General features: G+C 46.0%; 1 protein-coding gene across 1 annotated transcript in view; it reads right to left on the reverse strand.

Annotated features, from left to right (window-relative positions):
* Positions 1-10148: 10148 nt before the first annotated feature.
* SPATA22 (spermatogenesis associated 22) overlaps positions 10149-26418 on the reverse strand; it is a 45721-nt gene continuing 29451 nt past the window's right edge. The window contains exon 8 of the mRNA XM_089693691.1: positions 10149-10452. Within this exon, the coding sequence (XP_089549817.1) occupies positions 10261-10452 (192 nt within the window). The 3' untranslated portion in view covers positions 10149-10260. The remainder of the gene's footprint in view (positions 10453-26418) is intronic.

Raw genomic sequence — 26418 nt, forward strand, 5'->3', positions numbered from 1 at the left:
ACATTTGGCATTATAATCACTTTGCAAAACATCTAGTGTTCTTTGGTAGATACAAAGACGATATTATCGTCATTTGGAGTGACCCTGCTGATATTATACCGGAATTCACAAATCATTTTAATTACAATCCCTTTGGTCTCACTTTTACCCATGAGTATAACAGGAACAAATTAGCCTTTTTAGACCTCGAAGTATACCATGAGAATGAGAATCATCCAAGTGAAAATTTATAACAAACCCACTGCAGGCAATTCGTTATTACATTATACCAGTTGCCATTATTCGAAATGGACCAATAATATACCCAAATGGCAATTCTGTCGACTCAGACAAAATTGTACAAAAATTTCAGACTACATAGAACAAAGTTCCATCCTGAAAAATACATTTTCAGATAAAGGCTACCCGGAACACATTATTGAAGAATCATACAACAACTATCTTGATGTTATCCCTGCAAAAAAAGATAAGAACCTTTTTGGTCAGTCTACGAGATTAATTACTAGATTTCATGGTCAATACAAAAAAATGGGGAGGATTCTTGACCAACACTGGAAAATCTTGGTAGAGGATCCGGTTCTGGCCCCTTTACTCCTTACTAAACCCCAGGTAATGTACAAACATGCTCCTAATTTTAAAAATAAGGTTGCCCCTAGAAAACTCAAGTCCACGCCACTCCAACCCACCTCCTCTGATTATCTCATACCTTTGATTAGAATGTACCAATGTAAAAAGCGTCATGTAAGACATGTTCCTTTATAAGCCCTGGTTCACACTGGATTCGACTTGGCATGCGATTTGCATGCCCTGCGATTTGCAAATTTCATGCCAAGTCGCAGCCTATTGTCCGCATATTGGTGCGGTTTCAACTTGGTCGGAGTCGCACCGATTTCAAAAGTGGTACATGCACTACTTTTGGTGCGATTTGCATAGACATCTGTATCAGAGGTCTTGCAAATTGCACCTGAAATCGACAGGACCCCCGACTTTGAAATTGAGTGATTTCACTGTAAGCCGCAGGATTTCAAAGTCAGGCTTGACATGGAAAAAAAGAGTTTGCAACTAAAGGGAAACTGTACAAATTAGAAGAATTTTACAATTGTTCCTCGAACTTTGTCATTTACTGCATGTCTTGCCCATGCAATCTTCTATATGTAGGCAGCACCAATCCGGCCTTTCAGAACACATTTTGGTGAACATTGTAGGTTAACAGAAGAAGTTAAAGACAAGCACAGTGTTTCTCGGCATTTTGCCGAGTACCACAATAAATCTATGGTAGGCCTAGAAGCCTGTATTATTGAACAGATTCCTAAATGTCTCCTGTGAACGTGAGACTTTTTATATTTATATCCTAGACACCTTATGACCCGGTGGGTTAAATGAAGAGTTGGAGATATTGACTGTTTTATAGAGATTTTATTCATTTTTTGTCTACCCCCTCCCCCGAATCTTGAACCAGTATCTTAAGTGTACGCTTAGTTGTTTTCCATGTACACAATTTTTTTTTTTTTTTTTTTGGCTAGAGATACACTTTATTAATTAAGATCATATTTCCAACAGATACAGATAGTCATATATTTTTTTTTTTCTTGTTCAAATATTTTATTATTTTCACTGGAAAGGGTAGAATAGATGAGACAGATAAGATATACATTTCTCATACAATGAATTATTCCAGGGATACAGTATTGAACGTCAAGAACAGTAACAAGTAGAAACTAATAAGTGAGGGAAGTGAGGGGGGAGGAAGAATAGGGGAAGGTATGCGACTCCACGGGTAAGAAAAGGAAACGTAAGGGTTGTGGGGGATGGTACCAGTGCAGCTTGAAGTGCTTGTTATGGAGTGAGGAGAGAATCATCAAAGTTAGACGGAAGAAAGTGTTCTACCCAGGGGTCCCAAATCATCCTAAATTTAGGGATGGTATCTAAGATTGTGGCTTCTACTTTAGCGTGAATCATAGTCTGGGTTACCCTATTTTGAACCACTGTGACGTTTAGCGAGGGAGATTTCCATTATTTAAATTGTTTAAATTGTATCTTTGTGATATCAGGTTAAGCAACGCTATTAGTGGGCTAGGGTGGAGGGTTTTCGCACTTAGTAGAGAGAGTATTTTAAAAACTTCCGTCCAGAAAACTCGAACAGTTGGACATTCCCACCATATATGGGGGAAAGAGCCCAGGTCTACGCACCCTCTGAAGCATGCCAAAGGATAGTTGGGGGTGTACTTAGCTATTCTTGCTAGGACTAAGTACTAGCAGGTCAGGACCTTGTAGTTGGTCTCCAATGCCACGATATTTTGTGACAACTCATTGGTAGTAGACCAAATGCGGTCCCAGTCCGAGGGGTCAATCTGCCGGCCAAGGTCAGTTTCCCATTTCTGTGTGTAGGAAGGTAGCGGTGCTGCGGGCGGGGTCATGAAGAGAGAGTACAGGTATGATATGAGGCCATGTCTATGAGGATAATTATGACAAGCGCGTTCAAAGGGGGACATGGCGGGTGTTGGGTTAGCGACCGCGGTGTACGGGGTGTAGAAATGCTTCAATTGTAGGTAACAGAATATTTCAGAAGGTGGAAGTTCATGAGTTTCACATATCGAGGCAAAGGATCTAAATTTGTTCCTAAGCATGAAGTGATGGGTTCCGATAAGATCAGCTGAAAACCAGCGGCTAAAGGCGTGTGGTGAGGGCCAAGCTGGGGGAAAGGCTGGGTTTCGGAGATAGGAAAGGAGGGGATTATGTGGTGACTGGAGGAGGTAACGGGATTTTAGCTTATCCCAAACATGCAAAAAATGAGAAGTGACGGGGTTAATGACCGAACAGCGATCTATAGGTCTCAACCAGAGTAGATTAGCTGTAGATAGGGGGTCGCACTCTATCGATTCTAGGATAACCCACTGCGGGGTTTTGTAGGTGGCATGGTATTTCGGCAACTGAGCTATGTGCGCCGCCTGGTAATATTTACTAATATCTGGGAGACTGAGTCCGCCATTGAGCTTAGGGAGATAGAGGGTGGAAAAGGGGACGCGTGGGCTGACCTTGCCCCAGACATAGGAGAAAATGCGGCATTGTAAAGTACGCAGATAATGAGCGGGTATTGGAATTGGGAGAACTCTGAAGAGATATAGAATTTTGGGGAGGATGGACATTTTCACGACTGCTATTCTGCCTAGCCAAGCTAGTGGAAGGGAGGACCATTTAGACATGAGTGCTGTTAGTTGAGCTAAAATTGGGATGTAGTTGGCAGAATAAAGATCCGGAATGTTTGGAGTAAGTTTTATACCCAAGAAGGGAATGGAGCCTTGTGACCACGAGAACGGGAGAATCTGCTTCAATTGGGTTAGTTCGCTAGGGGGGAGTGAAATATTAAGCGCCAGTGACTTCTGGGGATTTATGTGGAGACCTGAAAGAGAGCAGAACCTATTGAGTAATCAGAGAAGAGTAGGAGTTGAGGTCAAGGGAGAGGTGAGAAAAAGTAGGACGTCATCCGCAAATAAACATAGTTTATGACAAGTGCCTCCAATCTCAAGACCACGGACATCCGAATTGGTCCTAATCAGAAGGGCTAACGGCTCTATAGCCAGGGCGAAAAGCAGAGGGGATAGGGGGCAACCCTGCCTAGTGCCTCGTAAAATTGGAAACCGGGCAGACCGATGACCTAAGTATTTGATTCTGGCCGAAGGTTCTTGGTAGAGAGAGAAAATCCAGGTTAAAAAATGAGGACTAAAGCCCCAACGTCACAGAATGTATTGCAGGTACGGCCATGAGACTGTGTCAAAGGCCTTGCGTATGTCCAGAGACAGGAAACAGGTGGGAATCTTGCAGGATTTAGCTATGTGGGCCAGAAGGGTTGCCCGCCGGACATTGTCCCCAGCCTGTCGAGTCGGTATAAAGCCTACCTGGTCGTTATGGATTAGGGATCCAATACACGTGTTGAGGCGCGTCGCTAGGATTTTGTCTAATAGCTTGATATCGATGTTGAGAAGGGATATTGGCCTGAAATTGGACCACTGCGTGTCGCCTGTATTCAGTTTAGGAATCATCGAGATGTTAGCCTGTAGTGTATCGGAGTTGAAGGTATGGCCTGACAGTATGGCATTGAACACGCTTGTAAGAACTGGTGTGAGAAGGTGAGCAAATTTTTTGTAGTATGTAGCAGAGAAGCCGTCAGGGCCTGGATGCTTACGTGGTTTTAGGAGTTTAATAGCGTTTAATGTTTCAACTGTGGTGATGGGTCGTTCTAGTGTACGTAGATGGTTTTCGTAAAGCTTCAGGAACGGGAGAGAGGCAAAAAGGGTATCGGCCTGGGAAGAGTCAAAGGGTGTGGAAGTAGAATAAAGATGTGAGAGATGCTTGTGGAAGGTTAGTAGGATCTGTTCTGGGTTACTTGTGAGGTGGTCAGACGAAGTAAGTAGGCGAATGGGTTTAATAATCTGGTCTAGCCTACGGATGGAGAGTGGTAGGGAAGTGCCAGGTTTGTTGGCTTTTGTATAAAATTTGTGTCGAGACCTGCGGAGGGAAAGCTCGGCTTGGTCCGTGAGGAGTAGATCGAGGGCTAACCTGGATTGTTTTACGGTTTCACGATTGGCAGCGGAAGGGGTGGCTAGAAAGGCTCGGTGTGATTGGTCGTAAGTTTGTTCGAGAAGAAGGCGTGTTTGTCTCCTCTCCCTGTTTAGGAAGGAAGTTTTACTGATGCAAAATCCACAAAGCACGGGTTTGTGGGCTTCCCAAAGAAGGAGAGGGGAGGTTTCCGAATTGTGGTTAAAAGATAGGTACTCCTTAAGCGCTGTTTCTATTTCTGCGCAAAGCGATGGGTTCGTTAAAAGGCTCTCATTGATAATTCCAGGAGGGATCCGGGAGGGAAGGGGCCAAAGAGGCAATGGATGTAAACACAGAGCAATGGTCCGACCAAGGAATTGGGAGGATATCAGAGTTCAGCACTCGAGGCGAAGAACTAGCAGTCATAAAGATATGGTCTTATGAGGGTGGGAGTAGAAGGTATATTGGCGTTTGACCGGATTGAGTTCCCTCCGTGTATCTATCAAAGAATATTGCTGTAGAGTGGATTGGAGTGTTTGTTTAGATGTGGGCGAAGGGGGGGGGGGTGTTGAGCGGATTTATCTAAGAAGGGGTATATCGTGCAATTCGAGTCCCCGCAGACTAGTAGAGTGCCCCGTTTATGGAAATCAATAACTGAGAGCAGATGGGAAAGAAATGGCAAGGGACCCTGGTTTGGGGCATAATATGTGGCAATGGTGACCTTAAAGTCCAGATAGTATGAGATAGCAACCTTCAGGATCTTTAATCTCAGTGTGCAATTTGAAAGGCGTCGTTCGGTGAAAAGCTATAAGGACCCCTCTACACTTGATAGCTGCAGAGGCCACGTAGACCTGTGGGTAGCGAGGGCCAAAGAATTTGGGAATGGAGGTGGGAGTGAAGTGCATCTCCTGGAGGCAGACTATATGGGCTTTGTGCGAGGCAAAGGAGCGGAATGCTTTGTTGCACTTCTGTGGTATATTAAGACCCTGCACATTCAGGGTGAGAATGTTTAGGGAACCCATGGGAAGAACAAGTATCGATTCAGATTGTAGAGTGGTACCAAAGCAGAGAGAATTAGGAAATCAAGTTGTAAGACGCTGAATGTGAGAAGGTAGTAGTCAAAGACGCGGAGTTGCAGAGGGGGGGGGGGGAACAGGCTAAGGGGAGATAACATAGGAGGGGTGCAGGAGGCCTGAATTGGGCCCAGAAGTGGTCCCCAGGAGCACCCTGGAGTCAGGTGGTCCGGGGAGCAGGTATAGCCTGAGTGGTGTCAAAAAAAGCAACACCAAGGGGGCTAGTGGCGAGTGCACAGATACGCAGGCCGTGGGGAGGACAGCATATAAACATAAATGTAATGGTGTGATCCTGGGGGGAGCAGAAACATCAAGGTTAAGACATAAAAATTAAGACACACAAAGGGTCAGGAGATCCCAGGGGCAAGCGGCCAAGGACGTCCAGGAAAAAAAGACAACAGAATTACAGGAACGAATCTTCCGTGCCGCCTGACCCAGGAACCCCATACAAAAAATATAGGCAAAACCATAACAAGGCATATACAATCAGAATTGAACCTGTAAGTGGGGTTTAAGGCACAGCGAACCCTTAAATACTAAGGAAAAAAGAGTCAAAGTATCAGCATAACAGCATGAGCCCTGGGGGCTAATATAAGGATACAAGTTCGTGGCGTCCGCAGTCAGGTGTCAACTACAAAAGTGGAGGGGGTACACTGCATTGAATGCAGGCTTGAGAGTGAAGGATGGCTGACAGGGCTCAGTCCATAGAGTCCTGTGGAGATGGAGCAGTCGAGGAGAAGCGCCCACGTTTGTGGGTGTTGAGATGACCGTTGGAGATATGTGGCGGATGAGACTTCTGGGGAGAGCACAATACGGATCATCACCTGGAGGTTTCTGATGGTGTCGAGGGAGGGTGCAACTGAAGGCTCCGCAATGTTTCCTGGAGTTCGTCCGTGGTCTTGCAGGTGTGGTCACGGGCTTGGTACCGAAAACGCACTGCGAAGGATAAACACCATTTGTAGGGTATACCTTGTTGTTGAAGCACCAGTAGATGCGGTTTCATGGCCCTTCATTTGGTAATGGTGCTGGGACAAAGGTCTTGAAATAGCTGGTAGGTATGACCCTAGAACACGAGAGTCCGTGCTGCGGGCTTCTTGCAGAAGTTGTTCTTTTGAGCGAAAAAAATGCGTCAGTGCGTTTTGGAGCCAGCACCCTGTGAACCCTATCCAATTCTAGGCGTTCAATGGGTATAGCGGGAGCGAGCTCCTGGAATAACGCGGTAACAGTGGATTGGACATCTACTATCGACTCGAATTCGCACGTTGGAGTGCCTAGCCCGATTTTCAAAGTCCTCCAAGCGCGACTGTAACATGGAATTTTTGTCGCGCAAAAGGTCAAGTTCGTCTCCTAGTGTTTGAAGTGAGGTGTCAAGGTCATCCACCCTTTGCGCCAGGTCAGCAGTGCGTTGCCCTAACTTGCGAATCTCCTTGGACAGCTTATCGGTAATGCGGTCAAAGGTCTGCTTTAGGGTCTTATGCAGTATTTTCTCAAAGCAAGGTAGCAGGTCAGAGGTTGAGAGGTCAGGTGATGAGGCATGCATGGGGGTCCCTGTGTCAGCATCAGACTCACCCTCGGACGTGCAGGGCTGCGTACTGGGAAGCTGGTGCTGGCTTGCTGCTGTGCTTGGGTGCAGTGGCCATCTTTGTGGAGGCCCAAGCCAGGGCCTCCTTGATCGGCTTACCCATCGGCGGCGCTTGGTGCCTGGATGCTCCCCTGACCATGCTGGTGTGTGGCAGGGGTGTTGGCAAAGCTGCTGCGGCTGATTGCGCTGCTGTGAAGGCCAGGATCGCGGGCTGGGATGGCTGTCTTCCCTGCGGTGCGGAGAAGCCTCAGGGAGACATGTCCGTCATCGCCAGACGCGCATGCGCACTCCACATGTACACTATTTTTTAACATAATTTTTCTCTCATTTCTTACAGCTGGTGGGGTGGAGATCTATATCTGGGGTGGTGTGTGGTCTCTTTTAAAAAGCAAGTAAAACACTTGTGCTTATATGATTCCGTGCATTGCATGTATATGCATCAGCATATGTATATGTATGGGTTCATTTATATGTATATGCCTCCGTATGCTATTTATCATACACCACTCAATTTTTATTCTATAATATCACCCTAGGTAATTTTATCTTACTCCAATCATTCCTTAACATTTTTTATGATTTCAGTATTAACATTAAACACATGTTCTTAACATCCTGTAAATCGTTCTAGAGGCAATAAGTATTTCCTCTTACCCAATCCATATTCTATTTATCATTCTTATACAACTCCTGTTTTAAACTATATTGTTTGTGAGTTTATTTGTCTGTAGATTTTATATCTATATATCATGTTAACATAGTATGTGTTCATTGCAGTTATCCATTTAACCACTAGATGGTGTTTATGTAATCCTTGTCCCACATGTTTATCCAATTGTACTAATTGTTCTTAGTCTTTTGGGGGGTCCATCCGTCCCTCAGAAAATAAATACCAGCACATCCTCCAATTCAACCAGCTTGATAAAGGAGCGCGCCCTCTGGTCAGTGCGCATGCTCTAAAACGTTGTTGCGTCACTTCTGGTGACACGGTCACACTGCGCTCCACATGCGTTCCACCACAGTACACAGCGGTTTTCTGGTCCCATCTTCTCACAGCCGGGCTATGGACCTAGGAACTGGACGCCAATCACCTGCAGCACATGCTAACCATTCCCAGACAGATACCATTGCACTGGACTACAGATGTGCCTTAATCTATCTTTTAAAATGTGAGTGTTCATTTACACCATTGTTTACAATTAAAATATTAACGGTCTGCACTCAGTGGTGCCTTATTTCATTCCTCTTTTACATGTGACATTGGAGATCTGCTTCTGCTCTACTTTGGAGGCTGCCTTGAGGTACTAACCGTTTCATGGTCCTCCGTGGTCTTCTTACTGGATCTACCAAGTGGCCCTTGTTCCCATCCTCTCCATCGTGCCCCTTTTTACCTTTCACCCCCCCCGTGGGACTATGGGGACATAATTATTGACATCTAATTTTGCGCCAACTCATCCCATGTATGCATTCTCGGATTCCCCTGTGGGACAGGAGAGCCCAAGAAAACTGTGGAGGGCGGCGGGGGGGGGGGGGAATGTCTCTTCTTGCTGTTTTTAAAAACAATTCAGCAGCTAATTGACTGCTAGGATTGCTTTTACATGAAAGCTAACCACCAGCTGAAGAAAATGATACCAGGATGATGCCTGTAGCTGCAGGCATCATTCCGGTACAACCACTCAAAGTCCAGTGATGTACCAGTACATTGCTGGGTCCATGGGGCCGATCCTGCTAACACTGCGTTTTTGGGGACACTATACAAAGCAGACACTAGTATAGTTCTATTCATGATCATTATATTGATCCGTACAAACACTATACTAGTAATAGCGGTGATCAACAACCTATAGCATGAGTTAGTGTGCAGGCAATCTAACGCTACCTGACCCTGGCTGGTAGGGGCGCTAACTGACCCTGACGCTATCTGATGTCGCTAATGGCATCAGTAGATCAGTGAAAAATTCTATATACTGACACTGTACTAATGACGCTGGCTGGGTGACGGGCCGATCAAAGGGTTAATAGGGGCGATCAAAGGGTTAAATATGATAATCTAACGTGTGTGTGTAAAATGTAGTGGTTTTACTTGGTGCCGTGTTCTCTCTTCTCTCCAACGGGGAGGGGGGGGGCAGCAGGGGGTGCAGGAGCGTTCACACCCCGAAATAGGAAACGGAATATGCTTTGCTCAGAGCTGCTGCTCGCCCACAAAATGCGGGTAAGCGGTTGGCAAGTAGCTAAAGAAAAAAACCCTTAGAAACTTTTTTTTTTTAAATTTCTCAATAGGGTATTTTTTATGTATTTATTTGTAACACTTTTACTACTGTGGGGGGGGGGTGATTTTTGTTTTACAGTTTGCTTTGCAGGAGAAATAAAGATCATTTCTCCAGCAATGCAAAGCTTGCTAGCATGAACCTAACTCATTCATGACCTGTCATGAATGGGTTAGGTTTTCGACAGCTCAAGATAGTGATCTGTGATTGGCTGGAGCTGGTCACATGGTACAGGGTGCTGTGATTGGCCTCATGTATCATGTGACAGCTGTAGGCCAATCACAGCTCACTAGGAAGAGAAGCAGAGCTGTTATGAATTAGATTGATTCACAACAGCTTTGTGTACATTGTGATCATGTGATCGCATAGTCACCTTGGATCTTCATTTTGCTGTGTCCGCCGGACACAGCAGTCACGGGTGAGGAGCGCTGTGCGCCTGCTCGGGCGCGCAGTGCCCCCCTGTGTTAGTACAGCCAGAGCAACGTACCCGTACGTCACTTTGCCTGTAGCTGCGGCCCGGCACAAAAAAAGAAAACAAAAAAAAGCTGCTGGAGATAATACAGATTTCCTATATATACTGTAAAATAATTATATAGACTCAAGAACAGCTAAGCTTATATAATGGATCATATATTTATTTCTCCAAAAATTGACATTATGCTATTAATGAAGCATTACTAAAGGGTATACAATTTATACACATTGAACTCTTGTGATATGAAATATCAATGTAAAATGCAAATTTTACAGACAAAATAAAGTTATTTCATTAACATTCAGGTTAAACATATCCAAATTAAGTCTACTTTTTATTCATTTTCCTGATGTATTGCTCCATTTCATTACTGGAAGCTGTGACAAACTCTGTAAAGGTTTGTAGCTCTGCTGTTGATGCAGGCCTCACAGAAACACACTTGAGCAGGTTTTTTTCTTTATCATAGTTCCCCATGACTCTATGAACTCGGCCTCTAATTAGTCTTGGTAAATCTCGGTCCTAAGCAAAAACACACTCAAGTTTTAAACATACCGTATAGTTTATGTGTTTACATCCAAGTGCAGCTTCTAAAATATTACAATAAATATTATAAATTTAGAACTGAGAAGCACCAATGAAAACAAAAGCTAAAAATATGTTCTTGCTATTTTAAACATTTTATACAGTATAATCAGTTAAATATTACATAAAGGTTTCTGGTTCACACCAGTAAATATGCAATAAAAGCACCCAATGGCTTTCACTGATCAGAATCTGTTGGACAGAGAACAGTTGAGTTTTTAGTTCTGCTCACTGGATATTACCAATGCAAGAAAATCTCACTCCGTGTTAGAATTTTTTTTTATTTCATATCATGGAGAATTCATCATTGGGGCAGATTCTGAGGTGAGTAGAGAAGAGGAAGGGACATCTCGCCACTGGAATCTCCAAGTGGAAAGAGAAATTGGTGAGTGATTAACTCCCTCAGTATCTGCAAATTACTAAAATGCATGCACTGTGTGTGCTGACCTTTTAAATCATCTGTGGTATATATGGTAGCATGGTGGATAATCACCATGAGATGTTTTCTGTGTTAAGCTTTTCTCAAATTTTTCACCCTGGAGGAGCCCTTGAAATAATTTCCAGGAACCCCTGCACAAAAATTATGCCTAGTGAGTTGCCATTGGAGGTCAGTGGAAAGAATACCCTTTTACTTGAATGGTACTTGACCAGGCATGGTCAACCTATGGCCAGCAGAGTCATTTGATGTGGTATACAACTTCAAACCTTTGGCAACTCACACAGCATCCTTCAAGTGCACACCGTTCTATTGAAAGACTGCCAGTCCAGCGGTCCTCCGACACCCCTGTGGCTGCCATACACAAGCTGCTATTGTGGTTGGCTCCCCGCTCTTCTCTATCCCTCCTAATACATAGACACAGGGAGGGGAGCCTTTAGCTGAGTGGATCACATTTAGTGGATTCTCAAAGCTGTGTGATGAATTTGGCGACATTCTGGGAGAATGAGAGTGCATTATGTGTCATTTTATCTTTGCCTATTGAAAAAGTTTATTGCACTACTAGGGCATGCACTTCCTTGGCCTGTTGTTTTTTTGTTTAAATTGTCCACAGTCCTTGTTTTGGGAATTCAAGGGATGGCTGCAAATACCCTGACATAGTGAAGTAAGCAACACTGTTTCAGAGCTCTGTTGGTGTGAGGGACCGCCGGGCGGCACCACTAGCACTCCACTGGTCAGGCGTGCCCAGAGCGCGGAGTCTAAGCCCCAGGGTACTTGTTCACCAGGGCCCCTGATGGTGGGGATGGACTTGTAGTACCCCGAGACCAGGTCGCCTCTACTGGGCACACCTGTCAGTGGTAGGGGTGTTCGCCAGGGGCTCCAACCAGGGAGAGCCAGATGTGAGGAGGTCGGGTGACCCCGATGGGATGGATGGATGGATGGCTGAGCAAGTGCGTAGTCAGACAGGCCGAGTCGGTAAGGTAGAGGACGGTAAGGTACAAGGGAGCAGGCAGAGAATCGTCGGGTCACACGCCAGGTCAGCAACAGGAGGTCAGATCTAATGAGGGGCATCCAGGGAGAGAGGTCAGGCAAGCAAGGGTCTGGGCAGGAGAAATCAGCAGGTCAATAAACAATCCGGGTCAAAAAACTTACTAGGCACAGGTACAGGATCACAGGAAGCAGGTAAGACCAGAAGGCAAAGAAATGACAGCTCAGGGACCTTTAAATATCCCGCCCTGCGCTGCCATTGGTGCCCAGCGGGCGGCCGCGGCTTCTTCTGCGCATGCGCGAACTCGAACGCCGCGGCCGGCCCGGACCTAGTGCCCGTGTACAGGGCGGAGCAGTGCGCCTGCGCCGGGACCATCGCGGCAGGGATCGAGGAGATCCCTGACATTGCCCCCCCCCCTACGGGCAACCTCCGGATGCCCACCCGATCTCTCCACCTCGAATTCTTCTTCCTCTTCAACCGTTACGGCCTCCGGGGGCCTGGATTCCCGTTCCGGGAAGGCATCAGGGGCTACTGGCTTCAACAGGGACACGTGGAAGACAGGGTGGATCTTGAATGTCTCAGGGAGAACAAGTTCATAGGCCACTTCATTGACCATCCGTTTGATGCAAAAAGGGCCTATAAACTTAGGTCCCAACTTTTTTGACGGGCAGAGCATCTTCAAGTTTGACGTAGCCAGCCAAACCTTCTCTCCGGGCTGCAACACCAGGTCCCCTCTTCGCTTCCTATTAAAAGCCCTCTTATAGTCTTCTTGGGCTTGACGGATGGCTTCCTGTAGTTTCTTATTGTTGGAGGTGAAGAAGGTCAGTGCATCCTGTGTCGCTGGAATCGGGCATTCCGGGACTAAGTCCGGGAGGAAGACAGGATGAAACCCATAGTTGGCGAAGAACGGGGACTGCCCAGTTGCTGAATGGCAAGCGTTGTTGTACGCGAATTCTGCCAAAGGGAGAAGTGGCACCCAGTCGTCCTGAGAGAATGATGTGTAGCATCGCAGGTATTGCTCCAGGGTCTGATTGGTCCTTTCGGTCTGACCATTGGTCTGAGGGTGAAATGCCGAGGAAAGGGACAGCTTGATATCCAGGGCTTTGCACAACGCCCTCCAAAACCGCGAGGTAAACTGCACCCCTCGGTCCGAGACGATGTCTTCGGGAACCCCATGCAGTCTAACTATCTCTCGAATAAAGACTTGCGCCGTCTCGGCTGCTGATGGAGTCTTCCGTAAAGGGATGAAATGGGCCATCTTGGATAAGCGGTCCACGACCACGAGAATTGCTGTGTGGTCCAGTGAAGGTGGAAGCTCGACTATGAAGTCCATAGAGATTTTCTGCCAGGGCCGTTCAGGGATGGGCAATGGACGTAGCAGGCCCCACGCCTTATTTCTTGAAGGCTTGTTCCGCTGGCAGATGGCACAGGAGCCCACGTAGTTCTTACAATCCTTGGCCATGTCCGGCCACCAGAAGGAACGTCGGAGAAGTTCCAGGGTCTTGACCGACCCAAAATGTCCTGCCAGTGGATGGTCATGACAATGTCCCTAGACTAAGGTTCGGGCATCCTCCGGCACCACAATCCGGTCCTCCCTCCATAGGAGTCCCTCCTTGTTCTGGAGGGGGGCCCCATCGGAGGTAGACATCGCTGTGGACGCTCTCAGGATCTCGGAGCGAAGGTTCGTCTGGAGGGCCAAGAAATTTCCTGCAGGAAGAATAGTGTCGGGTACTGGGATCTCCTTGGTGTCCTCGCACATGCACGACAACGCGTCAGGCTTCGTGTTTTTCGAGCCGGGCCTGTATGTGATGTGGAACTGGAACCTCGAGAAAAACAATGCCCATCTTGCTTGTCGTGGGCGTAGACGTTTGGCCGTCCTCAGATATTCCAGGTTCTTGTGGTCCGTGAATATCAGGATGGGATGGGAGGCACCTTCCAGCAGGTACCTCCATTCTTCTAAAGCGGTTTTGATAGCCAGTAGTTCGCGATCCCCAATGTCGTAGTTCCTCTCCGCAGGGGTAAGTTTCCGTGAGAAGAATGCTACTGGGTGAAGTAATTCCTTGGCGCCCTTCCGCTGGGAAAGGATGGAGCCAACCGCGTTTTCTGATGCATCTACTTCTAAGATGTAGGGCAGGGAGGCGTCGGGATGACCCAGAATGGGTGCCGAGGTAAATAACCTTTTTAGTGCTTCAAAAGCTTCCTGTGCCTCGGGCGTCCATCTGAATCGCGTCCCAAGCTTAGTTAACCGAGTGATGGGGGAGACCAGACCCGAGAAGTTCTTGATGAACTTCCGGTAGAAATTTGCGAACCCAATAAAACGTTGGACGCTTTTCCTGTCCGTGGGTTCAGGCCAATCTAGGATCGCAGAGACCTTCTGAGGGTCCATTGCGACCCCCGTGGTGGAGATAATCAGACCCAGAAATGTAACGCTAGCCTGTTCAAAGCAGCATTTCTCTGCTTTAGCGTACAACCCGTGCTGCCGCAACCGCCCCAACACCTTTGTTACATGTACCCTGTGCTCCCCCAGGGAGGATGAGAAAATCAAAATGTCGTCTAAGTAGATAATGACAAAGATGTCCAGGAAGTCCCTAAAGATGTCGTTTACAAAGTGTTGGAAGGTGGCTGGCGCATTGCACAACCCGAAAGGCATGACCAGGTATTCAAAATGGCCGAAACGGGTGCGGAAGGCCGTCTTCCACTCATCCCCCTCCCTTATGCGAACCAAATTGTAGGCTCCCCTTAAGTCCAGCTTGGTAAATACTACTGCAGCTTTTAAGCTCTGGAATAATTCAGGTACCAGTGGTAACGGGTAACGATTTTTAATGGTGACCCTATTCAGCTCCCGATAGTCAATACATGGCCTCAAAGTCTTGTCCTTCTTTTCTACAAAGAAGATCCCTGCACCTGCTGGGGAAGTGGAGGGACGGATGAATCCCTTTCGGAGGCTGTCCTCAATATAGTCCTTCAGGGCCCCTAATTCTAGCTCAGAAAGGGGAAAAATTCGCCCGAAAGGAATTTCAGAACCGGGCAACAGATCAATAGGACAGTCACATGGGCGGTGGGGGGGTAGAGCATCTGCTCCCCGTTCACTGAACACATCAAGAAACTTATGATAGGCTGCAGGAATCACTTGTTTTAGACTGTCATCCCCTTCAGAGCACAGGAGGACCTGGGGGACCTCCGGGCCCGAAGTTCGACACAGTTCCCGACAATATGGGGAAGGGAACGAGACAACCCCAGTTTCCCAGTCAATTTGGGGGTTATGGGCCCGCAACCAAGGGAGCCCCAGAATGACTGGGAAAAGGGGTGATGCAATAGCATCCAGGCGGAGGAGTTCCCGGTGCTGACCGGCAATGGAAGTCACAATGGAAGGGGTCTCCTGGTTAACTACTCCTGATTTTATCCGGGAACCATCAGCCAAAAAGATGTGAAACCCCTTCTCCTTTGGGCGGAGGGGGATACCCTGCTGGTGAGCAAAATTGATATCCACAAAACAGCTGCATGCCCCCGAATCAACTATGGCCGTCACCTCCACGGTCCTTTCTGAAAGCTGAAAGGAGAGGGGAACAACTAAGTACTGGGACGGATTCATATTGCCAACAGATAAAGAAGATGAGGTGAACTTACTCAGTTTCTGCGGGCAGGAACGCACCATGTGACCAGCTTCGCCGCAGTACAGACACAGATTCTGGGAGCGTCTGCGCTGGCGTTCCTCAGGCGATAGTTTAGGCCGTGCCAGGCCTAGCTGCATGGGTTCGGGAGCATCTTCAAACGGCAGGTTCTGGATGCTTGGCCTAGTATGTTGACCGGATCCCTGAAAAGACCCCCAGGGATTTCCGCGACCCAGACCAGACCTCTCCAATCTGCGCTCCCGTAGCCTACGGTCAATTTTAATGGTGAGTACAATCAAGTCCTCTAATGTCTCGGGCACCTCCACCCGGGCGAGCTCGTCTTTCAGAGCCTCAGAAAGGCCCATACGAAACTGGTGCAAAAGTGCGAACTCGTTCCAACGAGTGTCACCCATCCAGCGCCTAAAGTCAGAGGCGTATTCCTCAGCCGCCCGCCGACCTTGTCGGAGTGCGTATAACGTGGCCTCGGCCGAGGCCGCCCGTTGTGGGTCATCATATAAGATGGCCATGGCGTTAAAGAAGCTGTCGACCGTAACCAGGTGAGGATCATTGTTTCCCCTTAGTCGGTGGGCCCAGTCTTGGGGTTCACCCTGCAACAGGGAGACAACAAACCCCACTTTCACCGATTGTGTCAAAAAGGTCCGTGGCTGCAGTTCAAAATAGAGCAGACAGGAGTCACGGAATGACCGAAAGCGTGTGCGATCCCCATGGAAGCGCTCGGGTAAGGGTACTCGGGGTTCCGCCATAGGGAGTGATGTGGAAGGCCCAGGAGCCGGCTCGTGGGCTGCTGCGACCGGTGGTGCAGGAGCCGGGGCCTGTGAAACAGGAACAGATATGGTGCAGGCCTGAAACCGATTCTCGATCTGCAGACATCTGTCCTGTAATGTGTTTACTGCTTGCGTCAGGGTAGCCAGGTGCCTGCAAACCTTGTCCAACGGGGAGAGTCCTCCTCGAGGCTCAGTCATGGCCTTCTGGTACTGTGAGGGACCGCCGAGCGGCACCACTAGCACTCCACTGGTCAGGCGTGCCCAGAGCGCGGAGTCTAAGCCCCAGGGTACTTGTTCACCAGGGCCCCTGATGGTGGGGATGGACTTGTAGTACCCCGAGACCAGGTCGCCTCTACTGGGCACACCTGTCAGTGGTAGGGGTGTTCGCCAGGGGCTCCAACCAGGGAGAGCCAGATGTGAGGAGGTCGGGTGACCCCAATGGGATGGATGGATGGATGGCTGAGCAAGTGCGTAGTCAGACAGGCCGAGTCGGTAAGGTAGAGGACGGTAAGGTACAAGGGAGCAGGCAGAGAATCGTCGGGTCACACGCCAGGTCAGCAACAGGAGGTCAGATCTAATGAGGGGCATCCAGGGAGAGAGGTCAGGCAAGCAAGGGTCTGGGCAGGAGAAATCAGCAGGTCAATAAACAATCCGGGTCAAAAAACTTACTAGGCACAGGTACAGAATCACAGGAAGCAGGTAAGACCAGAAGGCAAAGAAATGACAGCTCAGGGACCTTTAAATATCCCGCCCTGCGCTGCCATTGGTGCCCAGCGGGCGGCCGCGGCTTCTACTGCGCATGCGCGAACTCGAACGCCGCGGCCGGCCCGGACCTAGTGCCCGTGTACAGGGCGGAGCAGTGCGCCTGCGCCAGGACCATCGCGGCAGGGATCGAGGAGATCCCTGACAGTTGGCTGGTCACACCTGAACGGGAGAGTGGGAATAACAGTGATCTGGTAAATAAAAAATGTGATTTTAGTGATTGTGATTAACCACTTGCCCTCCAGAGGATTTATCCCCCTTCCTGACCAAGCCATTGTTTGCAATACGGCGCTGCATTAATTTAACTGACAATTGTGCGGTAACGCTGCACCCAAATTAAATTTACGTCTTTTTTTCCCACAAACAAAGCTTTCTTTCGGTGGTATTAGATTGCCTGTGCGTTTTTAATTTTTTGCACTATACACAAAAGAAGACTGACAATTTTGAGAAAAAAAAAAGACAATACTTTCTCATTTCTGTTATAAAAAAATATCCAATAAACTCAAATTTCGTCATAAATTTAGGTTAGATTTAGATATTGGAATTTACGCCATTTCTTGCTATATGGAGCTGATCAACGGACAATTGCGCGGTCATGCAATACTGGTTGAAATTTATGTCCTTTTTTCACACAAATAGAGCTTTTGTTTGGTGGTATTTGATCACCTCTGGGTTTATTGTTTTTGTTTTTTTTTTTTGCAGCTGCAGGCATCATCCTGGTATAACCGCTCAAAGTCCAGTGATGTACCAGTACGCCACCTGGTCCTCGTTGGGTATATATACTATGTTCTTTTTTTTTATGCAGCCTGTGGGCTGAATGAAAAAAAAGAGAAGAAATATCTGCCAGAAAAGGTGTGTGGTATGCCCACCAATAGAATATACCGCCCTTCAACCGCTCACTTCTAATGCTGGGCACACATGAAATGTCCTTTTTTTGTCGTTCAAACCTAACAGATTCCTCTATTCACATCGATCAATGTAGATGGAGAAATCTCTGCCAAAAAAAATATTTTAAAAATATATGTCAAAGCATAGGGGCCATCCACCCACTGGCCACCCCAGGCCCCCATGCTTGGGCATTTATGCTCTTTTTTTTAACTGCGGATAGAAAATCTTATCCAACAGCGCTTCACACACCTACAGTGGGGCAAAAAAGTATTTAGTCAGCCACCAATTGTGCAAGTTCTCCTACTTAAAAAGATGAGAGGCCTGTAATTGGCATCATAGGTAGACCTCAACTATGAGAGACAAAATGAGAAAAAAAATCCAGACAATCACATTGGCTGATTTAGAAAGAATTTGCAAATTATGGTGGAAAATAAGTATTTGGTCAATATCAAAAGTTCATCTCAATACTTTGTTATACAGTTGCAAGAAAAAGTATGTGAACCCCTTGGGATTATGTGGAGTTTTGCAAGAATTGGGCATAAAATGTGCTCTGAACGTCATCTAAGTCACAACAATAGAAGAACACAGTCTGCTGAACATAATAATACTACACAAACATTAGATGTTGCCATGGTTTAATTGCACATAACATGTAAACATTCACAGTGCAGGGAGGAAAAAGTATGTGAGGCCCTAGCTTAATGACTTCTCCCAGAGCTAATTGGAGCCAGGAGTGAGCCAACCTTGACTCCAATCAGTGTGATGATATTGGATGTGTTGCTGACAGCTGTCCTGCCCTTAAAAAACACACACCTGTTTTGGGTTTACGGGTTCCAAGAAGCACTGTCTGATGTGAACCATGCCTTGCAGAAAAGAGCTCTCAGAAGACCTACGATCAAGAATTGTTGACTTGCATGAAGCTGGAAAGGGTTACAAAAGTATCTCCAAAAGCCTTGATGTTCATGTGTCCATGGTAAGACAGACTGTCTACAAATGGAGAAAGTTTAGCACTGTTGCTACTCTCCCTAGGCGTGGTCGTCCTGTAAAAATGACTGCAAGAGCACAGCGCAGAATGCTGCATGAGGTAAAGAAGAATCCCAGAGTGTCAGCTAAAGACCTACAGAAATCTCTGGCACATGCTAACATTTTTGTTGACACATCTACAATAAGGAAAACATTAAACAAGAATGGAGTACATGGGAGGACACCACGGAGGAAGCCATTGCTGTCCAAAAAGAATATTGCAGCATGTTTGAAGTTTGCAAAAGAGCACCTGGATGTTCCACAGCACTACTGGCAAAATATACTGTGGACAGATGAAACCAAGATTGAGTTGTTTGGGAAGAACACACAACACTATGTGTGGAGAAAAAAAGGCACAGCACACCAACATCAAAACCTCATCCCCACTGTAAAACATGGCGGAGGGAGCATCATGGTTTGGGGCTGCCTCAGGGCCTGGACGGATTGTTGTCATTGATGGGAAAATGAATTCCAGAGTTTATCAAGACATTTTGCAGGAAATCGTACAACCATCTGTCCGCCAACTGAAGCTCCGCAGGGGATGGGTGATGCAACAGGACAATGACCCAAAGCATACAAGTAATTCAACAAAACAATGGCTGCAACAGCACAGAATACTCCTTCTGGAGTGGCCCAGTCAGAGTCCTGACCTCAACCCGATTGAAATGCTGTGGCATGACCTTAAGAGAGCGATGCACACCAGACATCCCAAGAATATTGCTACACTGAAACAGTTTTGTGAAGAGGAGTGGTCCAAAATTATTCCAGATCGTTGTGCAGGTTTGATCTGCAACTACAGGAAACGTTTGGTTGAGGTTATTGCTGCCAAAGGAGGGTCAACCAGTTATTAAATCCAAAGGTTCACATACTTTTTCCTCCCTGCACTGTGAATGTTTACATGTTATGTGCAATTAAACCATGGCAACATCTAATGTTTGTGTGGTATTATGTTCAGCAGACTGTGTTCTTCTATTGTTGTGACTTAGATGACGTTCAGAGCACATTTTATGCCCAATTCATGCAAAAAACTCCACATAATCCCAAGGGGTTCACATACTTTTTCTTGCAACTGTATATCCTTTGTTGGCAATGACAGAGGTCAAACGTTTCCTGTAAATCTTCACAAGGTTGGCACACACTGTTGCTGGTATGTTGGCCCATTCCTCCATGCAGATCTCCTCTAGAGCAGTGATGTTTTGGGGCTGTCGCTGGGCAAAACGGACTTTCAACTCCCTCCAAAGGTTTTCTATGGGGTTGAGATCTGGAGACTGGCTAGGCCACTCCAGGACCTTGAAATGCTTCTTACAAAGCCACTCCTTCATTGCCCGGGTGGTATGTTTGGGATCATTGTCATGTTGGAAGACCCAGCCACGTTTCATCTTCAATGCCCCTGCTGATGGAAGGAGGTTTGCACTCAAAATCTCACGATACATGGCCCCATTCATTCTGTCCTGTACATGGATCAGTCGTCCTGGTCCCTTTGCGGAGAAACAGCCCCAAAGCATGATGTTGCCACCTCCATGCTTCACAGCAGGTATGGTGTTCTTTGGATGCAACTCAGCATTCTCTCTCCTCCAAACACGACGAGTTGTGTTTCTACCAAACAGTTCTATTTTGGTTTCATCTGACCATATGACATTCTCCCAGTCCACTTCTGGATCATCCAAATGCTCTCTAGAAAACTTCAGACGGGCTCGGACATGTACTGGCTTAAGCAGGGGGACACATCTGGCACTGCAGGATCTGAGTCCCTGGCCGCGTAGTGTGTTACTGATGGTAGCCTTTGTTACGTTGGTCCCAGCTCTCTGCAGATCATTCACTAGGTCCCCCCCGTGTGGTCCTGGGATTTTTGCTCACCATTCTTGTGATCATTTTGACCCCACGGGGTGAGATCTTGCGTGGAGCCCCAGATCGAGGGAGATTATCAGTGGTCTTGTATGTCTTCCATTTTCTTATTATTGCTCCCACAGTTGATTTGTTCACACCAAGCTGCTTGCCTATTGCAGATTCAGTCTTCCCAGTCTGGTGCAGGTCTACAATTTTGATTCTGGTGTCCTTCGACAGCTCTTCGGTCTTCACCATAGTGGAGTTTGGAGTGTGACTGTTTGAGGTTGTGGACAGGTGTCTTTTATACTGATAACAAGTTCAAACAGGTGCCATTGATACAGGTAATGAGTGCAGGACAGAGGAGCCTCTTAAAGAAGAAGGTACAGGTCTGTGAGAGCCAGAAATCTTGCTTGTTTGTAGGTGACCAAATACTTATTTTCCACCATAATTTGCAAATAAATTCTTTCCAAATCAGCCAATGTGATTGTCTGGATTTGTTTTTCTCATTTTATCTCTCATAGTTGAGGTCTACCTATGATGCCAATTACAGGCCTCTCTCATCTTTTTAAGTGGGAGAACTTGCACAATTGGTGGCTGACTAAATACTTTTTTGCCCCACTGTACTTATGTATATTCTGAGAGCAAGTCCCTGTTACTGTCAGAATAAACAGAACGGTGCTGCAGCTGAATGGCATTCCTGCAAATAAAACAGCAACGATTAACAATAAAACAGTATCTCTATAAAACAGTAAAACTGTAACTCGACAACAATAAAAACGGCAACTATTTTTTGTAAATTTTTTTTTTTTTACTTTTTATGGGGGGTTTTTTTGTTTACTTTTTTAAACTTCCAGATGTTAGGGTCTCTCAAAATGCCAGTTTCCTGACTACCTAACCAATTTCAAGACCCTGTATAAATGTGTACCCTAGACTGTGACATGCTGTACCCTGTACTAATAGTCCACTAGTGTGTGGTAGCGACGGAAGCAGTCCTTGAGGCAGAGAACAGGTTGGGCAGGACAGGGTGGACAAAAAAAGCGGGTGTCACGCCTAATTCCATGTCTGCTACAGACACATCTTTTTTGGGGTGTCCTTTGGGTTGGGGTACCAAGCATGGCATTGGGAAAATGCTTCTTATGCAGCCGGATAACTGCATCTGGGTTAGGGGATTGGGCCATAGCACCTTCTGGATACAAAAGGGATGTGATGATCTCTTCCTGGAATTTTAGGGGAAGCAAGCACTATGTCCAGTTGCTTTGTAAAGCACAAAAGCATTATATAGAGCAAACTGAAATAAATAAAAAAACACTTTTTTGTACCAGCATCTGGCTTTACGGGAAACTAAGTATGGCTTCATCATCTCGTAGTTGAAGTCCACCCCTCCCATGTTAAGGTTATAGTTGTGGACAGAGAGGGGCTTCTCAACAACACCAGCTGCCGTGAAAATTTGGATGGTTGTGTCTGCGTGAATGGAAGACAGGATGAAACTATCCCGTTTTTCCTTCCACTTCACTGTGAGCAATTCATAATTTCCCAAGCAGGCTTTTTCCCCCTTTTTAAGACAGGTATTTACAAACCGTTGGCGGAAGCCTCGCGATTAGGTCACATGGTGCCACATACGCCAATTCCAAGAATGTACAAATGTCTAAATAGTGGTATGCTTGAATAAAATTTGTCCATGTATAAGTGGTACCCCATATGGAAAAAGGATGACACCAAGTCCCAAACTATCTTGCCACTGCTCCCCATGTAGTCTTGGCATCCGGGGGGATCCACGTGACCTTTTCCCTTGTAAATCTGAAAATTACATGTATAGCCTGTTGCCCTCTCACAGGTCTTACACATCTTGACTCCATATCTGGCATGCTAGCTGTGGAGAAATTGTCTGGATGCAAGGCGGCCAGAAAAACTAATGAGGGACTCATCAACACAGATGTTTTGCTGGGGAGTATAGACATCTGCAAATTTTCGGTTAAGGTGATTTACGAGGGGCCGAATTTTGTGGAACTGGTCAAATTCAGGGTCACCCCGAGGACGAGAGTGTATTGTTGTTGAAATGCATAAATCGCATTATATTTTCTTATCTATGCCTGGCCATGGCAGCAGAGAACACAGACATATAATGAATCAGGTCTGTGGACCAATACAACCGAAATTCTTTTTTTTTAGTAATGCCCATGTTGAGGGTTAGACACAAAAAAACCTTTAAATTCGGAACTCGTAATAGGTTTCCATGCACATGGTCTGGAAAGGTTTGAATTTGGGTTGATGGCAATAAATTGTTGTGCATTTAAATTGCTTTGATCCACAATCAATGCATACAGATCTTCCATGAAAAAAAGCTCCAAAAAATCAAGAGGAGTAGTTAAATTCTGGTTAACCTGAATTCCGGGTTGGGCAGTGAATGGGGGAAGTACGGGTGCTGCAGAATTTGTGGGCTGCCATCAGGATTTGCAAGCACATCCAGAAGGACACTATGGACTCTACAGGCCTGTGTTCGAATTCTTGGTGGCTGCAGGGCACTACTTGTGCTAGTCACTGCACCAGCTTGTACTGCACTTATGGGACTCACCACTTCACCAAGTGATACTGCAGTGCTGGTATGTACTAGACCACTGGTGCTTGCCAGTTCGGTAGAGTGGCACTAGTAGTGGCACTCTGCTGCATATGAGAATCATCATGCAATTGTACCACCTCAACAACCTGGGAACGGGCCAGGTATGCCTGACCTTAGCAGGGACCTCTACTTCATCGTCTGAGCTATCTGTCAGGGTGCCGCTGCTGTCTACAGGTTCGTATACTGACCCCGATTCTGTCAGTGAGGCTTCCAGTTTGCTCTCATCTCACATGCTCAGAATCCTGTAGGCCTCTTCACTAGAGTACCTTTCGTAGGACATTTTGGTCACTAGATTTATAGGTATCTAGTGCGACTCACACGAGTCAGGGACTGCTTGAACTGCTGCAAAAAAATTAACCTGCAAGTGCTAACAGAGATCAGGCCTGATTCTGCAAACACTGCAGTTTTGTGTACAATGTATCAAGTGACAGTGATCTACTGACCCTGAACTTGCTGAGGGAGAAGGGGGGGGATTAAGTGTAGGGTCTAAACACAGGTGCTGGCAGGTGATGGGGCTGATCCCGCTAACACTGCATTTCTGGGGACACTATACTATTGGTACACTGGTATAGTGCTGATCTAATCAAAGATATTGATCCATTCAGACACTATACTAGCAATGGAGGTTTATTGTGTATGTGAGCGTGTTCCTGGCAATCGAGGGGTTAAACGTGATGACTGATGTAGCGGCAGGCAATCTGATGCTATATAGGTGGGACGCTGACGATATCTGAAGTCGCCGGTGACACTAATACAGTGATCAGTAAAAAAAAAAAAAATCTGTACACTGTACTAATGACACTGGTGACAGGGCAGTGAAGGAGTTAACTTGGGGGCCATCAGGGGAGTTAAATATGACCTAGCTGTGATTTTACTGTATGTGTGTGCTGTTTTTACTCACATGGATCTGCTTTTTTCTCTATCTGGAACGGAATGTGTAAATGTAAACTGCAGTGCCAGACACCCCAGTGTCCCAGTTTAGTGCCCCTGTGTCCCCAGTATATCCATAAAAAATAATGCAGCCAGCCCCTCTCACCTGTTCCAGTGCACACAAAAACACACTCATACTCCATACCAATGTCCTGATCACCGCCATATCAGTATCCTGATCACACCATGCCCCATAACAGCATCCTGATCAACGCCATGCCCCATAACAGCATCCTGATTACCGCCATGCCCCATAACAGCATCCTGATTACCGCCATGCCCCATACCAGCATCCTGATTACCGCCATGCCCCATACCAGCATCCTGATTACCGCCATGCCCCATACCAGCATCCTGATCACTGCCATGTCTCATACCAGCATCCTGATCACCCCATATGCCATACCAGCATCCTAATCACTGCTTTAACCCATACCAGTATCCTGATCACCGCCATACCTCATACTAGCGTATTGATCACCACCATAACCCATACCAGCCACCTGATTACTGCTATACTTCATACCAGCATCATGATCACTGCCATACGTCATACCAGCATCTGGCATTTTAGGGTCTCAACTGATCAATTTTCAAATATATATCCCATAGTTTGTAGACTCTATAGCTTTCACACAGACTAAATAATATACACTGTTTTGGGTCATTTTACCCCAAAAATGTAGCAAAATACATTTTGCCATAAATTTATGAAGAAACATTTATTTGCAAAATTTTATAACAAACTAAGCAAAAAATGATTTTTTTCAAAATGGTCGGTATTTTTTTTATTTATATAGCAAAAAATTTAAAAAACAGTGGTGATCAAATACCACCAAAAGAAAGCGGTCTCAAAAAAGGATAAAAATTTCATATGGGTAGTATTGCAGAGGATGAAAGTGTACAGACTTGAAGTGGTTAAGTGTTGCCATAGTTACCAAACAAGCTAAATAAAAAGAAAAAAAAGCACCCAACCAGAAGGGTGAAGCCCAAGGATTGGGTGAAAAGCAGTTACAAGAATGGCAAACAAAGCTTGCTGTATTAAATTTAGTGCATTGAATTTATTTTGTTATATCAAAAAGAATTAAAACTATTATCATGTGTGTATGTGTGTATGGACACACACTGCGTAATTTACCATAATACAAAAACACCAAAAAGTGTATATAAAAACAATGTATACCAATTAAATGTTCGGACATCTAGTATGTATGCATGTGTTGCAGAAATTCAGTATGAACAATCAACTGCACCATGAATATAAACCAACCTGAATCTAGCTGGTAATATAAACACATACAGTTGTGTTCAAAATAATAGCAGTCAGACATCACTAACCTGATCAATCACGGTTTTTGGTAATGGCAAATAATTTACTAGCAGGTGTAGTAGAGTAATAGAAATCCAACAGTCATGACATGCATGCTGCTGATTCTGTGTAATTGAATCACTAATTGAAAGGGGCATGTTCAAAATAATAGCAGTGTGGAGTTCTATTAGTGAGGTCATTCATTCTTTCAAAAACAGGTGGCAATTATTGCCCTTATTTAAGGAAGGAAGGCAGCAAATGTTTTACATGTTGGTTAAAGTGCATTTCTCTCTGAAATTCTGAGGAAAATGGGTCATTCCAGACATTGTTCAGAAGAACAGCGTACCTTGATTAAAAAGCTGATTGGAGAGGGGAAAACATATAAAGAAGTGCAGAAAATCATAGGCTTCTCAGCTAAAATGATCGCAAATGCTTTAAAATGGCAACCAAAACCTGAAAGACGTGGAAGAAAGCGAAAAACTACGATTTGAATGGATAGGAGAATAGCCAAAATGCCAAGGACTCAGCCAACAATCAGCTCCAGGAAGATCAAAGAAGGTCTAAAAGTTACCTGTGAGTACTGTTACAATTAGAAGACGCCTATGTGAAGCCAAGCTATCTGCAAGAAGCCCCTCAAAGTCCCACTGTTGAAAAAAAGACATGCTGAAGAGGTTACAATTGGCCAAAGAGCACATTGACTGGCCTAAAGAGAAATGGCGCAACATTT

This window comes from Staurois parvus, unplaced genomic scaffold (genome assembly GCF_062004578.1).
Source record: "Staurois parvus isolate SC_StPar_1 unplaced genomic scaffold, SC_StPar_1.0 ptg000635l, whole genome shotgun sequence".
Lineage (NCBI taxonomy): Eukaryota > Metazoa > Chordata > Amphibia > Anura > Ranidae > Staurois > Staurois parvus.